The sequence below is a fragment of the Girardinichthys multiradiatus genome, chromosome 6 (genome assembly GCF_021462225.1).
Source record: "Girardinichthys multiradiatus isolate DD_20200921_A chromosome 6, DD_fGirMul_XY1, whole genome shotgun sequence".
NCBI classification, from domain to species: Eukaryota; Metazoa; Chordata; class Actinopteri; order Cyprinodontiformes; family Goodeidae; genus Girardinichthys; species Girardinichthys multiradiatus.
The window spans coordinates 13,675,085-13,691,926 of NC_061799.1; the positions used below are offsets into that span (position 1 = coordinate 13,675,085).

Below are 16,842 nucleotides of genomic sequence, written 5' to 3' on the forward strand. Positions count from 1 at the left end.
GCCCCTTCCAACTGGTTTGATTGTGTAATTACACTTCCACCCCAACTTTGCTGGAGTCCATGAAGGTCTCTTTCCAGATGAAGATATCTTCCAACAACCAGCCTGATGTGAATCCGGATCAGGTCTGAGCCATCATCACTAAATAAGTATTTCACTCGCTTGCCAAGGGCGCTGGAGGTTGGACTGGAAACTAAATTGGACAGTTTTCACATTTAAAATACCTGCAAGAAAACAACATGCTTCCTTAAACACATTTACTAAGAGAAATTAGGTGAACTACAAGAAATGCAATGGATGCCATTTGATATTTAGAGATTTAATGTCAATTGTATCTTACAAATGGGAAAGACGTGTACCATTTTCATGAACATACAAGACAAACTGGGACTGACACAAATTCATATCGTCTTTTATAACAGGAGGGGCAGAGTCCAATCAATGTGTTTTAATCAGGTGATCAGTGGATCCTGTTTAAAGTATTTTACATGTCGAGTGTAACTGTAGAATTACCTATGACCAAAGAAAACGCTACATTGTTGTCAAAGACTGGAAGTGATCCAGATCAGATTTCCTTGTTCTACAAGTTACCTATAATGTGGATTCAAACATTCATCTCTTAGATAACTATAGGTGAGCAGGAGAGCTTTTAAGATGTGGGCCTCATTGGTACATCATCCAGCTTTTGGAAAACCAATCTACCTTTGAGCGATGGAGTCTTTCAGACACCCAAATGGCATAAAATGAGTTAAAAAGGATAGAAATTGTGGATGTCTTTGCATTAAAGCTATATCGGTCAACCTTTTTCAAAAACAAACCCTTTTCTTCACCATCATGGTTGTGTGAAGAAGTCCACTTATGATATTTGAGAAGTTTTATTTGTCTTTTTTTTCAATATTTCTTACAACAATACAGACGTCACAGATTACATAGTTTTACAAACACAAAGCACACCACCATCTTGGCTGCTGATGCCGCTGCGGTAAAGGGAAAAGGGGGGAAAATGCTCTGGGTTGTTGAGATTGCCAGTACAGCCTTAGGCATCTTTCTTTTAAAGAGCCTTTACTCATTTGTTACCGCTTAGGACAAAAAAAAAAAAAAACAACTTCCCTTTGGACTTGTTTCTCAGGACCCTTTTATGCAGCACAGCATTATGGGAATATTAGAAAAAACGTTCTGAGACATGTAGGGGTTAAAGACTATGATCTGATCATTGCGTTACCCCAACTGAGACGAAGAAGAAAGGGTGGTAAACTGAAAAATGTTTCTCTGAACATTTGCACAGCTCTGCATGGTTTCAGGAAATCTTGGACAATAGCAAACTCTCCATTCAATAAAACTAACATTTGTCCTTGCTTTATGATCTAATCTGGTTTTCCAGTGTACCCTGCAGAAAAACTAGACCACCTACATCTCGACCATCTAATCTTGAGTAGTTTATTATTTTTATTATCTTTTTTTATTCCTGTACATTCAAATAAAACTTCAACAGATCTTGAAATGATCTTTTCTTTTTTCAAAAATACAGAAGGCTTTTTATTCCAGCCATTTTTTCCCCCCTACACACTTTTCCCAAACTGACTTCTGACTTAAAGAAAAAAAAAGGGATCCAAATGTATACTTCAGTGTGTGTCTTTTGATTGTAATGTATGTGAGTGTAGAAGTGTGTTTGAACTCCATGTCATTTACACCCAACATTGTAAACTTACATAGAACTATATTACATGTGCTTGCGCTGCATTTTGGAGGGGAGATAATTTGGTTTACTTCACTAGACCATCACAAAAAGGGAAATAAGAGGTTTTGTAAAAGAAGTGAAGAACAGCAAGTGTCTAACTTCTTTTCAAGGGTTCTGAGCGTATTCTGTTTGGTTGAAAGCTCAATCTTGGTGGCTGGTCCATTTTCTTTTAAACACTCAAGCAAAGGTTCTATGAGGAAAGAGTTTGATTTTTTACAACAGAAAAAAAACTGATAAAAAAAATTAAAACAGAAGCTTTCTGTCAAGTCATCAATGTTGCACCTGCTGTCCAGCTGGAGGCAAATCTTTAAGAAGCGTGGGAAAAAGGAGTTCATCCCCAGCAGCATGAAGCTACCGGGAGTCAGCAGGACTTTGCTTAGTTTTTGAGGGATTTTGGGGGCGGGTGGTCCACTGAGAAAGTCCTTTAGTGGAACATATCTGTTAAACATCTGGAAATTCAGCTTTTCATATTTTATTCTTTATCTGCAAATGAACGATCAGACAGTCAGCAAGAGTGTCCATAAATCACTTCTTCAAGAGAGTGTCAGCCTCCTAAAAAGCCAGTGGAGTCTCAAAGACTGCCGTCTTGTCTCTAAATGCTCACGGAGGCTTGGGATCTACAGTCCACAGGAGAAAACTAATGGTGACGGGGGAACAGTGGAACCCATGATGAAGGAACTGGAAGGATGAGGAGGCAGCCGTTGTGCTGTTTACAAGTAGACACGTCTCAGGTCTCCAGGCGAGGTGATGGTGTTACACTGCGGGCATAGCTTCTTGTTCCCCTGTGGTAAAAGGACAGAGATGAGTTAGCTTGGGTGCTAAGATAATACAATTACAGCCTAAATATAGCTTAACATCAGTAAAATGTAAGACATTTTATGGTGCTACAAGGTGAGGGTATTTGTTCAAATACAGTTGCATTTCTATAAATGTAATATTTTTAAAAAGCTGATTTAGTTTAGTAATTTAATTAAAAAAGTTAAACTCAGAGATTCATCACGTACACTGTGATAGATTTAAAGTGTGTATTTATGTTCATTTTGTATATTATGGTTTCCACTTAACTTCCCACAAATATCCTTGGATATAACATCTCTTTGTGCAGCTTGTCAGTGACTGCTAGGCCATAACATTACATGTCGGTTATAAAATTTCTTTTTGGAGTTATGGGATCTTGCAATTTTTTTTAAAACTCATATTTGGGTTTTCATCAGCTGTAAACACAAATCATCAAAGTTAGCAAATACATGTTTGAGATATGTGTCTCTGGTTGTAATCAATCTATATACTAGTTTCACTTCTTGAACTGCATAGCAATGATATTCTAGTTCACTGAGATGTACCTGAAAGACTTGTTAAATCAGAACATGTCACTTGGCTGAAGAAGTAACATGTGGAGGCTACAGGTTCACAACTCTGTCAAAGTTTACCAATGCCTGGCACAAGTACTAACATTTGAGGTGACTCTTACATCCTTCCTGCAATGTGGGTCTAACTCGACCCGTGTATAGCAGTGCACTGTTCCACTCCTCGCCATTTTCCTCTCCCTGCTCTGCTTTGATAGTGTGCCATCTGCAGTAAAGCAGCAGGTGATAATGTGCAACACAGGGCAGAGAGCAACCTTCGATTCTGAGTGGGTGGTCTCAAGGATTGTCCTCCACCCCGTCTTTTTAGTTTTCCCTCCTTCCTGTTTATTCTGTGTTGGCTGGTAACAGCTAGCTGTAGGCGCCTTCCTTGCACGAGTTTTCACCGTGTAGTGATTACAGGAGAAATATAAGATGGCAGAAATATGCAGATGAATGGCGGACATCTGGAGGCAATAGGAAGCAGAAATAAAGCTACTTGCTTATTTTATGTAGTATGGCCTCACAGGAAGAACTAAAGATTCACAATAAGGGTTAACTATGTAAAGACCCCGCTCTTTGCCACTTTATGAAAAAATTACATTTTAAAAGTGTACCATCCATAAATGAATAGGATGATGGTAAAAATGTTTCACCTCTTCATTGGGCGGAATGAGGCAGGTTTAACAGAGAAATGCTTAAAAAAAAAAAAAAAATTAAGCATAATTTGATCACAACAATGTCCTGTCTCACATTATATGACCACATTATTTAAAATGCAATTACATTTTTGGCCAGACGTTTACATGCAGTCTTTATAAGCATGAACATTCAGTTTGTTTCCAGGTTGAAGTAATTACACAGCAAACATTTTGGGTGTTTGTATTTATCCTGGCTTTGAAATGTATACACAACCTTGTAATATTTGGTTAACTGTCCCTTACCAAGTCGTACCTTGACCACACCTCTGTCTAGCCATTGACAAACTTCTGGCAGTAATTTAGCTGGATATTGGCTTGTCTTCTTGGCAGAACTGGAGGAGCTTTGTTAAACTGGTTGGTTTGCAGCCTTGACATTTAGGCAGAATCCACAAGTTTCCTATATGGTTACGGCTGGGGTCATTCAGGAAGCTTGGCATCATTATCCTGTTGGAACATCCCACTATGTCCCATTTTCATCCATCTGAGCTTAATGACATCCTCAGCAAATTAGAGAGGACGTCTAGGAACCACCCAGAAACCTCCAGAGCTCAAGTATTCACCAACTAAAAATCACTACAACACCAGCATCACTATCCAGTAAAGCCAGTTTTACATCACCTTGGCTGAATGCTCCAAAATGAACACTTGCTGCTGCCCAAACAGTCAACCACAACCCCTTCATGAGCAAACAGTATGGTCGAAGTAGGAAAGATTAACATGTTTGGCCACACTGACAAGAAGTATGTTTGGGGGAGTCAAGTTAAGGCTTTCAAACCAAAGTCCACTGCAGCAGCTGTCAAGCATGGTGGCGATGCCATCATGCTGTGGGGCTGTTTAGCTGCCGGTAGTTCTGGTGCATTGCATGAATAAGAGAGAAAAACTACCTTTAAATTATTAAGCCTCACCTGCAGTCAACAGCTAGATGGTTAAAGCTTGTAGAAAGTTGATGAGTGTTCCAACAGGACAATGACACCAAACTCATCAAAACTGCTGTTTAAAATGGATAAAGCAGCCCAACATTAAGCTTCTGGGATGGTCTCCCAAAATCCTGACCTTCAACCTACTAAAACGTTTTCAGACTATGCTTAAAAGTCAAACCTTTGCCAAAAAAGCTATCGATTTCTAATAACACTACCAACTCTGCCAAGAAGCATTCTGAGCCTGTGTGGATTCAAATAAAAGTATTGAAAAGTCCCAAATTATAATTTAACATTCATAACAATGACTGCGTGTAAAGTTAACCAGAACTTCTTTTTCTTAAACCTTTATTTATACAGGTGGTCTGACTGAGTTCTCATTTACAAGACAGACCTTACCATTTGGTCTTAATTCTAAGTAACCGGTCTACAGAACCCAGTAAACATGTTCGATTCTGACTGCAAATGACTGAGATGGTTAGAGCAACGGCCAAAAAGATTCCTCAAATCACTCAAGTACCTCGATTACTAAAGTTCCTTGAGGCTATTTATCGGCCTCGATGCTTCGTTGAAATCTGTTTATTCAGTGTTCAGTTTGGCTGGATATTTGTGTTGCACAACGCTCATACTTCCGCTAATGACAGCCTTAGCTGATACATGGATGCCAAACGCAGTTATCAGCTATGGAGGGAGATGGTGAGAGGCAAAACGAAACGCGAAGAAAATGACTGAAAGTGTCAAAAGTGTGGGATCACTTCAAACTTGAAGGAAAACAGCGCAGTGCAAGCACTGCAAAACTGAATTAGCGTTGCATAACGGCAACACCTGAGCGGGAAACATCCGCTGCAGCGGCAGACCCCGTCTTCTTGGTGTATCATGACAGTACACTACAAGGGTTCTAGTTTATCGGGTTAACATCGTGCTGTTATAAAAAAGAAAATCCAAAATGCAATATGCAAGTGACATTTTATGCACTTTTTTGTTTGTGACCATTTACACTACACTTATTTGAAAGCTGCGTTTAAACTGTGACCGTCAGGCAGATGCTACAGATCAATTAAAACCAAGAAAAGCAGATTGAACAGTTTCTATCCAACAGCAATAGCTAAACTCAACACAGCCAGAATGTAAAAGGAGATGTGATAATGGGAATGTGCTTCAATATGAACGTGTGTACATGTGTTTTTATTTTACCTTTTTAACAACTGTTTCTATTCTTCTATTTTACATAAATTATTTTTTTCTAATGGCCTGACCAGATAGTTTTTTTTCGCAATTTTGTTGTACTTGTGACAACGACAAGACAATGACAATAAAGGGTATTCTGGTTCTGACGTTTGGTCTGGTGTGACCCTTAAGGATGTCTGTGTTCTCTTGCCTCAAGGCTGCTGGATGAAAGGCACTCTTTGGGCAAAGGTCATCTGAAAGATGCTTTAACATTACATACCGGCTCTAGGATGCATAAAACAGAGAGCTGGGATGAAAATATATAAGTTTAGGTACAAATACCAAAACAAACTGTAGATGTAGAATATACTTCTCAGTAAATAATAATTATTAACTGCTATTTCAAGTGAGCACACTTCTTTTTTTTTTGGTTTGCACACCTGTTAAAGTTTACTACTCCTGTGCAGTGCGGTGGGGAGCAGGTAAGAGTGTGGTCCTGTCATGCTGCGCTCCAGCTGCCTTACTCATTACAGCGGTAAGGAGCTGGGAGGCTTGGTGTTAACCGGATTCCTCGGCATTGACTTTGATCAGTTCGGCCCTCCTGTTTTTACAGCAGTCTGCAGGCTATGAGTTTAATGCTGCATATGTTAGCACACAGAAAATATAGGTACAGGATTTTTCCTCGAAAACTAAATTACAGTTCAGGTAATGAATAAAACATGCACAAGCGGCTGTTTTCTTTGCACTCAATGACGTTCTCCATGAATCAGCATTGATTTTCAATTAAAGTCATGTTCCAAACAACCATTAACACGTATAAATGCCAAATAAAAGCTTATTAAAGGTAGACCATAGTATCCCAATATGCTAAATCAGAGATGCTCTAACTGAGCAAAATGGTTTGGGTTCTGTGAAAGCAAATGTTTGGCTGGTACCGCAACAGAAGGAAGAGAGGCTTGATTCGATCTCTGTGGACCACTGAACAAGGAAAACCCACTACGCAACTAAACACTAACCAATAGGTGGTGTTCAGTTTGACCAAACAGCCGGATGATGGACTTTGTTATTAAATTATTCTATTGTCAAAGGGTGATAATTTGGTCACTATGTCGACATCTATAATCCTGGTTTCTGTGCCGTCTTGCAGCCTACATGAAAATATTTGAAACACTAGTTAGAGAGACAATATTTAAAAAACAATCTAAACACTAAGGACTGCTGGGAAGCAGTATTTTGGCAGGCTATCATAATAAAGTGGCATTCACTACATGGGTTAGAGCATGTATGCAAGTCCTCTGTCATATTTGACATGAGTGCAGTAGTGTGATTACTGGTCAAAAGGATTGACATGTTTACCAAATACCAGTACACTGATCACTCTGGCCTGATCACAGGAAGTTTCAAAAGACCGAATCAACATACATTGATTTTTATTCAAGAACTAGCTCCAGAAACCAAGCTTTAATATGACGTTGGTCCACCCTTCTGCATCTACAACACCTTCAACTCTTCTAGGAAAGTTGTCTCCAATGTTTAGGAGTGTGTTTATGGGAATTTGGGACCATTCTTTTAGGAGAGCAACTGTCTTACTATGATGCTACATCATGTTGCATTGCAATCTGTACTCTTTGTATGAGTGCTCAGTAATACGGGGATCAACATTTCCCTGAGATAAAAAAATAAATAAATGGTACTATTAATGTGTCTGCGAGTTAAGCAAATCCGAAGGGAAACAATGTGATGGAATGGGAACAGAACAGGGAAAGACAGTAGTAAGCGGCTTATGTAAAAAGGAGATAATCTGGCAGAGGGGCAAAGAATAGAGACTGTTCATTTTCCCAACTTAAGCAACACTGTTTTCTTCTCTTTGTTACCACATTAGCACTGGCTAATTACACACAACTGAATATATTAGACTAACTAATAACCAACAAAATCACAGAGGTGTGTGTGTGGACACAGACCCGAGGCATCGTGTATTAAGATATTGGAGCTCTCTCAGTTCACTACTTTGTTCCAACGTCTTAACAAGCCTTTTGGGGACCATTCCATCTAAGCTCTTCCCTTACTGAGGCTAAAAGTGTTTGCTCTGCGTGGAGTGTGTGTGCAATATGAGAACAAGTCATTTGGGGAATATTCCATTTTAGTTTCTCCCTTTTGGGCACGTGAGCTGAGAGAAAGTCACTGACTGTGAAATGAGGCTGCAATAATTGCATAAAATGAGGAGCTGCAGGAAAGAGGAGTCTAAGAGAATGTGTGTGTGGAGGTGTGTGTGTATGGGTTTAAGCTCACCAGAGTCCTGAGCCAGCACTCTTCACAATGGACGTGCCAGCACTGGATGGACGTCAGAGGCATCGTGTAGGAGTCCTAAAGAGAACAGAACATTTTTAAACTTTTACCAGATTCACCAGTAACACAAGTCACCCACAAGCAACCGAAACTGAATGTTCCCTGACCAGTTCACCACATTGGACCACTATCCATGGAACAACACAGCCAGCAGGATAAAAACCACTGAGCAAGGCAGCACAATGGGGATGACTGAACCGCCAACCTGCAGGTGAAACACACTCACTGACATGACATCGGGCAGGCAACGACTACAGATGGTGGGAGGGCAATCACAGGGAGGGGATGCAGGACAAAGCCGTGAAAGAAGCACCGCCGTCTGTTCATCTCAAAAATAAAATGGAGAGATGATTTAGGAATGGTGGTGAGGAGGGGGCGAAGAGGTGCAGGAAAAGGAGGGAGGTAGTGCCTTACCCTCCGTAGGGGTTGTGGGAGGAGCCTCTTTATGCTGCTGCCGTAGCCACCAATCACAAGGCCCCTGTACAGGCAGTACAGGCCGAGGGGGAGGGACTTAGGTTGCCTCTCTCCAACCTCATTGGCCAGTGGCCGGGAGCCCGACCACACCCCTATGCTCTTGATCTCTGCGCCTGGCTTGAGAGCAGGCTTTCTCTGCGGAAGGAGGGGAGGTGGGGTCAGGGAGAGGAGAGTGAGGGGCGAAAGGTGGCAGCTAATCATGAAGCTGAACTCATCGTGCTCACGGACAGTGCAACAAACAGGCACGTAGACGTGGAGAAACACACACACACACACAGGGCCACACCAACCAGTACTAGAGGTTCAGCAATGACAGCCAAACAGCCTGGAACTACATTGTAATTAGCCAAACCACTTGTCTCAGAAAGTAGACTGAAGGTCCAAATAATGCTGTGTAAAGATTAACTGACTCGGCGTTAAACCAGGAGCCTTAAAGTCTAAGGTATTGTTGAGGGATGAAATGAGTAACATGGCAGATTACTGTGAAATAGACCATACATTTTTCCAAGAACAGTGCTTTGCACTTTGTCACATTACAAGAACAAATGTCTATTTGTTGCTGGGATTTCATGTGACAGACCAACAAAATGTAGCTGCTTCTAAAACATTTCTTACAGGATTGCCTTGTATTTGACTTCAACCGTATTCCCATCAACTCAGACCAGCTTCTCTGTTTATGTTGAAAAGAAGCATTCCCGCAGCATGATGCGGCTATCACCATGTCTAATTGTGGGAATTATCTGTTCAGGGTGCTGCTATGCAGTGTTTAGCACACAGCGCTTTGTCTGCAGGAAGTTCGGTCATGATCTCTTTTAACAAGACAACCTTATTCCACATGGATGCTGTGGTCCACTACTGGGTTTGTAGCAGACTGTAAACTGGATTTCTTAAGACTGTCTTACAACAATGGCTTTTTTGAAAGAATGCCAAGCAGAAACCATCGGCAGATTCAAGGACTACATGACTAGTAACTGTCCTTTTAACTGGTTCTCACACCTGATTTGAGGACATCTGCAGCTCCTCCATAGTTGGCATAGATCTCTCGGTCACTTTTCTTATTAAAAGTCTTCTTACCCAGCCTTTAGGTTTAGGTGGCCTGCCATGCCTTAGTGGGTTAGGTTTTATAACCTAATCCTGCTTTAAACTTCCCCACAACTTAACCCCTGACCAGTCTGATACATCATGAAGACAAAGGGTCTTCATGAGGTTTATTTACTTAAGTTCTCTACCAAACCTCTGAGACCCTCAAAGAACATCTGGATTTATAATGAGATTAAATTGCACATAGGTAGACTCAATATTATCATCACCAGGAGACTTCAGTTGGAAACTGGTAACACCTGATGTTATTTCGAGGTATTGGAGTGAGGGGGGTATGGAAAGAAATGCGCACAGCAACTTTTTAAAACAGTGTCTTTTCCCTTCCAGGGGTCAATTGTGCAGAAACGTATGTAGATCTCTCCCATTAAATCCTGCTAAACTTTATTGAAGATTGTGGTTGTAACGTGACAAAATATGAAAACACTCAAGGGTTTCATTGCATAATAATTCTATACCTAATTGTTTGCATTGCTTTCCTGTAAAATGACCTATTTTCAAACAACTATTAGATTTATTAAAGTTTCATACAAAAATCCTTAAGAATCACTGAACTTTCTAAAGTGACCAGTAGGTGGGGATAGACATCCATGGCAGGTGCTGTGCTGAAGCTCTTGGCTGCATATAAGCCAAGAAGGTAAACGAATGTGCCAATATAATGGTAGCAGGACTAAATCTGTTAGAATAAAAAAAAAAATATGAGACAACGATGTAAAAGTTATAATTTAGCAGCAGCAACCTATCCTGAACACTGAGTCAACTCTGTGGAGGGTTTTCTGCATCTGAGGCTTTCAATGGAGCCCCCCCACGGCTCCTTTAAAACCTGGCAACAAGTGTGACTTAATCTGATGACTTTTAGATCAGACGAAGTGACAGGACAGGACAGAGACAACCTAAAGACAGACAGAGATAGATTAGATGGAGGGGTGTGTACACATATTTGCGTTTCTCTGCAGGCCCCGGAGAGTGAGAGCGATAAGGGACAGTGACAGATGAGTGGCGACGAGCTGCGTGTCTATGGGGCAGTGAGTGATCGATCGGTGTGCCTTGCCCTCTGTGTCACCTCGGGCACCGAGCGACCTTTAGGAAGCGCAGGCATTGGTAATTATCCGTTTTACGCACACACAGGAACAGAATGCCAATGCTGAACCATCTACAAGCTTGAAGGATGGGTACTTGACATAAAGTGGCGAGCACAAACACTGATGACGGGATGTAACCTCAGCTGGGAGGTGTCTGACAAACATAAATATCGTCCCTCCTTGTGAATAATGCTGTCACTCAATTACCTGACTCTTATCTCACTTAGTGGTGAATTCCATCATGCACTCCTAAGGTATATATACAGGTCCTTCTCAAAATATTAGCATATTGTGATAAAGTTCATTATTTTCCATAATGTCATGATGAAAATTTAACATTCATATATTTTAGATTCATTGCACACTAACTGAAATATTTCAGGTCTTTTATTGTCTTAATACGGATGATTTTGGCATACAGCTCATGTAAACCCAAAATTCCTATCTCATAAAATTAGCATATCATTAAAAGGGTCTCTAAACGAGCTATGAACCTAATCATCTGAATCAACGAGTTAACTCTAAACACCTGCAAAAGATTCCTGAGGCCTTTAAAACTCCCAGCCTGGTTCATCACTCAAAACCCCAATCATGGGTAAGACTGCCGACCTGACTGCTGTCCAGAAGGCCACTATTGACACCCTCAAGCAAGAGGGTAAGACACAGAAAGAAATTTCTGAATGAATAGGCTGTTCCCAGAGTGCTGTATCAAGGCACCTCAGTGGGAAGTCTGTGGAAAGGAAAAAGTGTGGCAGAAAACGCTGCACAACAAGAAGAGGTGACCGGACCCTGAGGAAGATTGTGGAGAAGGGCCGATTCCAGACCTTGGGGGACCTGCGGAAGCAGTGGACTGAGTCTGGAGTAGTAACATCCAGAGCCACCGTGCACAGGCGTGTGCAGGAAATGGGCTACAGGTGCCGCATTCCCCAGGTCAAGCCACTTTTGAACCAGAATCAGCGGCAGAAGCGCCTGACCTGGGCTACAGAGAAGCAGCACTGGACTGTTGCTCAGTGGTCCAAAGTACTTTTTTCGGATGAAAGCAAATTCTGCATGTCATTCAGAAATCAAGGTGCCAGAGTCTAGAGGAAGACTGGGGAGAAGGAAATGCCAAAATGCCAGAAGTCCAGTGTCAAGTACCCACAGTCAGTGATGGTCTGGGGTGCCGTGTCAGCTGCTGGTGTTGGTCCACTGTGTTTTATCAAGGGCAGGGTCAATGCAGCTAGCTATCAGGAGATTTTGGAGCACTTCATGCTTCCATCTGCTGAAAAGCTTTATGGAGATGAAGATTTCATTTTTCAGCACGACCTGGCACCTGCTCACAGTGCCAAAACCACTGGTAAATGGTTTACTGACCATGGTATCACTGTGCTCAATTGGCCTGCCAACTCTCCTGACCTGAACCCCATAGAGAATCTGTGGGATATTGTGAAGAGAACGTTGAGAGACTCAAGACCCAACACTCTGGATGAGCTAAAGGCCGCTATCGAAGCATCCTGGGCCTCCATAAGACCTCAGCAGTGCCACAGGCTGATTGCCTCCATGCCACGCCGCATTGAAGCAGTCATTTCTGCCAAAGGATTCCCGACCAAGTATTGAGTGCATAACTGTACATGATTATTTGAAGGTTGACGTTTTTTGTATTAAAAACACTTTTCTTTTATTGGTCGGATGAAATATGCTAATTTTGTGAGATAGGAATTTTAGGTTTTCATGAGCTGTATGCCAAATTCATCCGTATTAAGACAATAAAAGACCTGAAATATTTCTGTTAGTGTGCAATGAATCTAAAATATATGAATGTTAAATTTTCATCATGACATTATGGAAAATAATGAACTTTATCACAATATGCTAATATTTTGAGAAGGACCTGTACATATATAGAACTGGTTTTAAACGAGCGGGTAAATTGTTGATTAGCGCATGAATGAGCAGACAAACGCATCAACTTGCAAAGCAATGCGAGGTCTAATCCCACATCACAAAAGCTACATAACACACTGAAAAAGTTCAAAGTAAAAACATGTTGCTCATTGCGTGCACACGGAGGTAGAACAAGCAAGCAGCAGGCAGGTGACAAGAGAACATGGATTTTGTGGATTTCTTGAAGAGCAGCATGTAAAATGTCCAGCGAAATTAGCTATCACCTCCTGCCTCAATGTGAAAAAAAATTATAATTGCCTTGGCAACTTCAGAGGTGAGAAAACACGAGCACATTTCTCCTCAAATGAAACAAAGAACAAAAAATCCCGATAAAATTTCCTCAGTTTTGAGGAAGTGAATTTATTAATTTGAACACTTTCATGATGGTGAAGTGACTTGGAAACATATTCACAACCCATGCCCTTCTTCACATACAGTCAACTACTTGCCAAAAATTAGCAATGGGATTTAGGTCTGGACTTTGACTAGGCCATTCTACCACATGAACATGCTTTGATCTAAACCACTGCTAGTCTAGCTATATGTTGAGGGTCATCGCCCTATTGAATAGTGAACCTCCACCTCAGTCACAAGTGTTTTGCAGCTTCTGCCTGGGTTTCTTCTAGGATTGTATTTAGTTCCATTCATCTCCCCCATTACCTCTGAACAGCTTTCCTTTCCCTGCTACAAAAAGGTTTCTTCACATCATGACAGTGCCACCATCGTGTTTCAGAGTGGGGTCAGTGTGTTCATAGAGATGGAGTGTCAGCGTTTTTTAGTAGGTCAGACAGCTGTCTTTGAGTCTCGCCTGAGTAGGGTCCATTTTTACCCACATTTTGGTAGTCCACCAAATGGCTTGTGGCCAGTTTTAAGCTTTCTTCCAACAATAACTTCCTGTTTATCACTCCTCCATATACACCAGATTTGTGGAGTGCACAACCCACCGGAGTTGTGGATATTTGCAACTCCTCCAGAGTTAACATGATTCCCCTGACTGCTTCTCTAAATAAATCTCGCCCAATAAAAATAATTTTAATAATTATAATAATAGTAATAATAATTACATTGAAACTTGACAAAATTTGAAAAGGTACAAAGAGCATAAAAACGTTTGCAAGGTACTGTGGCTGAGGCAGGACGTACAGCCTAGTGGACAGCTTTCCGAAGAAGTAATACTCACCATGCAGATGAGACACTTGTACCGGTCTCCCCGCAGGATCTGCTTCTCGAGCTCTCGGATCCGGGCCTTCAGAGCCTCCATAGTAGTAGCTGTTGACTCCTCCTCTGTCACCCTAGGGTAGAGGAAAAAAGGGATTAGATACATAAATAATAATGAAGTCAGTTTATAACTATAAAGGTTTACCTGCAAGGTTATTTATAATCATCTTTGCTCCTCAGGTTTGTAGTACTGGACACTAAGGTCTGGTCAAATCTGGATTGCTTATTTTACATTAACTATAATCATAGCTTCTGATCTATCTTTATTTTATTTTATTTTAAAAAGTGTCAATGTTTTGTCAGTTTTTACTTTGGTTTAGACGTTTTTCAAACAGAAAGAAACTGGTGCAGTTTAACATCCCGATCTAATAAAAGAAAAAAAAACTGAGCTGTGCTTTTTTGATATTTGTATGAGAGTGCCTTTGTCTGGTTATTCAAAACCCAAAATGGTCAGTGATTTGGCGAGAAGCTTTGGCTGTAATTTGAAAAATTAAAGGACATCCTATTTCTATGAAACTATTTCTTTTTGAGGAATTTAAATATTTAACTTTTTGATAATCAGTGTTTGCTCTAGGAGTGGGGGGTATACTGACATGCTTCATTTGCTGTGTGCTAGTGCTGGCCAGTAAACCGGTTGTAATTTTCCCTCCGATATACATTTTTTTATATACCGCCATACTGTGGCATAGTTGAGAAAACACCTGTAATGCTTCAACAGGCAGCAATTTATTTAATAATGTTCGCCACTAGAAGCGCTGCAGAGCGTTGCGTGGAACAGCACCGCCAAACAGCATACAAGGTAGAGCATGCTAGCTAGCCAGGTAGCATAACAATCTGTTAGCTGACAGAGTCTCTGTCGCTATTGTAAGTTAGATTAAAGAACAGAAAACAGATAGCGGATAAAGAAAGTGAGACTGGAGATGCACAGGAAAGTTTGGAAGTTTTTTGGTTTAAAAAAAATCTGACAGACCAAACGGTTGTTCATTGCAAAGTTGGGCTCGATGGCGTCAACCAGTAGTGCCAAAAGGTCAGATATCGTTTGATCACTTTTCAAGGCACTGCATGTGGTTAAAATACTGGATATATGTCTTACAGGGGCTGAAATTGGAATGTTTATTTCTTATATAGTTTATTTTTAATATGCTGCAGTTTGGACAATAAATTTTTTTTTACATTTTGCAACTCTTTTTCTGCTATCTTATATTGACTTATTCATATAATGTGTAATTTTGTGAGACAAAGTAATTGATAGTATAATTACAGGCTTGATTTAAAGCATAGTCTTGGCAGTAAAATAAGCCACAGACATATACAAAAGCAGAGTCATGAACAAAATAAAATAAGTAAATAAATTGCAAAAATACCATATATACCTTGAAATCAGCAGAATCTTTAAAAAAAAAAAAAAAAAAGTGATACTGCCCAGGTAAAAATATATATATTTACCTGTCACAGAAAGCAGCAGGTAAATATATATAGACTTTTTCCAGTTTCCAGCTTTAATTTCAACTTCTCTATAACTTCTTACATTCATTTTTAAACATCTCCATGGTTTTCATATTTCCATATATCCATTTGTACATGAGTTTATTTTCCTGCCTCTGAAGAGTTGCATCCCTACTCTCGCTCCTCTTGATGTCCTTTACTCGATCCAGTTTTTCTTCTTCCTGCCTACAAGCAGCCTCTGACTAATGTCTCGCATGATGCCAGAAAATGTGTATTTAACACTGTTCAACAGCATATGAAGCAGCCATAACTGAATCAATACGAACCACAAACGTTGATTATAATTCGGTGCAGGGAGCCGAGAGCACACGAGCCGGCTGATGTTTATTACAGCCGTCAATTCGCTCTCGGCCGAGATGCGGTGGTAGTGTTTGTGTCTATTTATGGTGATGTGGTCATTTTGCAGCCTCGTGGCTTGCTGATCTATGGTATTGATCTGGCAGGGGAAGGACAAGCAGAGAGAAGGAAGGGACAGTAAATGCAAGCCGTACGTAGCTCTGTGTGTAGGGCTCCATATGGTTCCATTTCCAACATCCGCATACAGAGCAAAGAGCAGTTTCTCATGTTTCTTTCTAAGTACAACACCATTAGTTTCAGTTCATGTATACGTCAATATATCAGCAATAAATAACTCGGTACCATTACCAAAGTATACCAGAGTGTCAAAGTCCTGGTAAATGAGATGCTATAGAAAGTGCAGGAATAACACAACCTCATAATAATACCTCAGACTTATTTCACCAAACCAAGTTGTGCTGACATTGAAACTAAATAAGGATCTGAGAGACAGAATTCACTTGGTTAAAAGGTTTTATGTACTCTTGTATCGGGAGAGCTCTTCCCCTGAGATCTTCTTACTCGACTAGGCTTAAAAACATCAAAACGCCAAAACAAATAATAAACATATTGGATTTACTCTATTTTGCCATCATATGAAAATGACAGAGCATGTCTTAGCTACCCTGGATGTTCAGGCCTATGACAATGGACCTGCTTCAGGTCAGGGGGTCCACCACAAGTGCAGCATTAAGTTCTAGGTCCTTTACTAAACCGGTATGGAGAGCGGACCTGCTCCTCCCTGTAAACCCATCATCATCCCATGTCTATAAAGACCCAGCCTGACGTACCACCACCGTGCCCTATAAACTGCCTTACCCTCTCCCCGTTATTAGTGCTGAGCTTGTAAAAAGCCATTTAGCCTTGATTAGCCTGCCAGCTAATATAACAACCACAGACCCCAGACAGAGTTGGACTGTAACTGTCCCTTAACAGTTCCATGAAGTTCCTCTGTGGGTCAATCACCTCCTTAGCTCCGTCAAGAAATATTTT

General features: G+C 40.8%; 1 protein-coding gene across 11 annotated transcripts in view; it reads right to left on the reverse strand.

Annotated features, from left to right (window-relative positions):
* Window positions 1-856: 856 nt before the first annotated feature.
* rnf220a (ring finger protein 220a) overlaps window positions 857-16,842 on the reverse strand; it is a 207,560-nt gene continuing 191,574 nt past the window's right edge. For 3 of the 11 annotated variants that reach the window (XM_047368823.1, XM_047368821.1, XM_047368820.1), the window contains 5 exons: window positions 13,970-14,081; window positions 8,627-8,821; window positions 8,439-8,531; window positions 8,156-8,230; window positions 857-2,517 (listed from right to left, as the gene is read on the reverse strand). In XM_047368823.1, the coding sequence (XP_047224779.1) occupies window positions 2,446-2,517; window positions 8,156-8,230; window positions 8,439-8,531; window positions 8,627-8,821; window positions 13,970-14,081 (547 nt within the window). In that variant the 3' untranslated portion in view covers window positions 857-2,445. Of the gene's footprint in view, window positions 2,518-6,363; window positions 6,502-8,155; window positions 8,231-8,313; window positions 8,418-8,438; window positions 8,540-8,626; window positions 8,822-13,969; window positions 14,082-16,842 lie in introns of those variants that run through there. The other 8 variants (XM_047368830.1, XM_047368828.1, XM_047368831.1 and 5 more) reach the window with 6 other exon arrangements.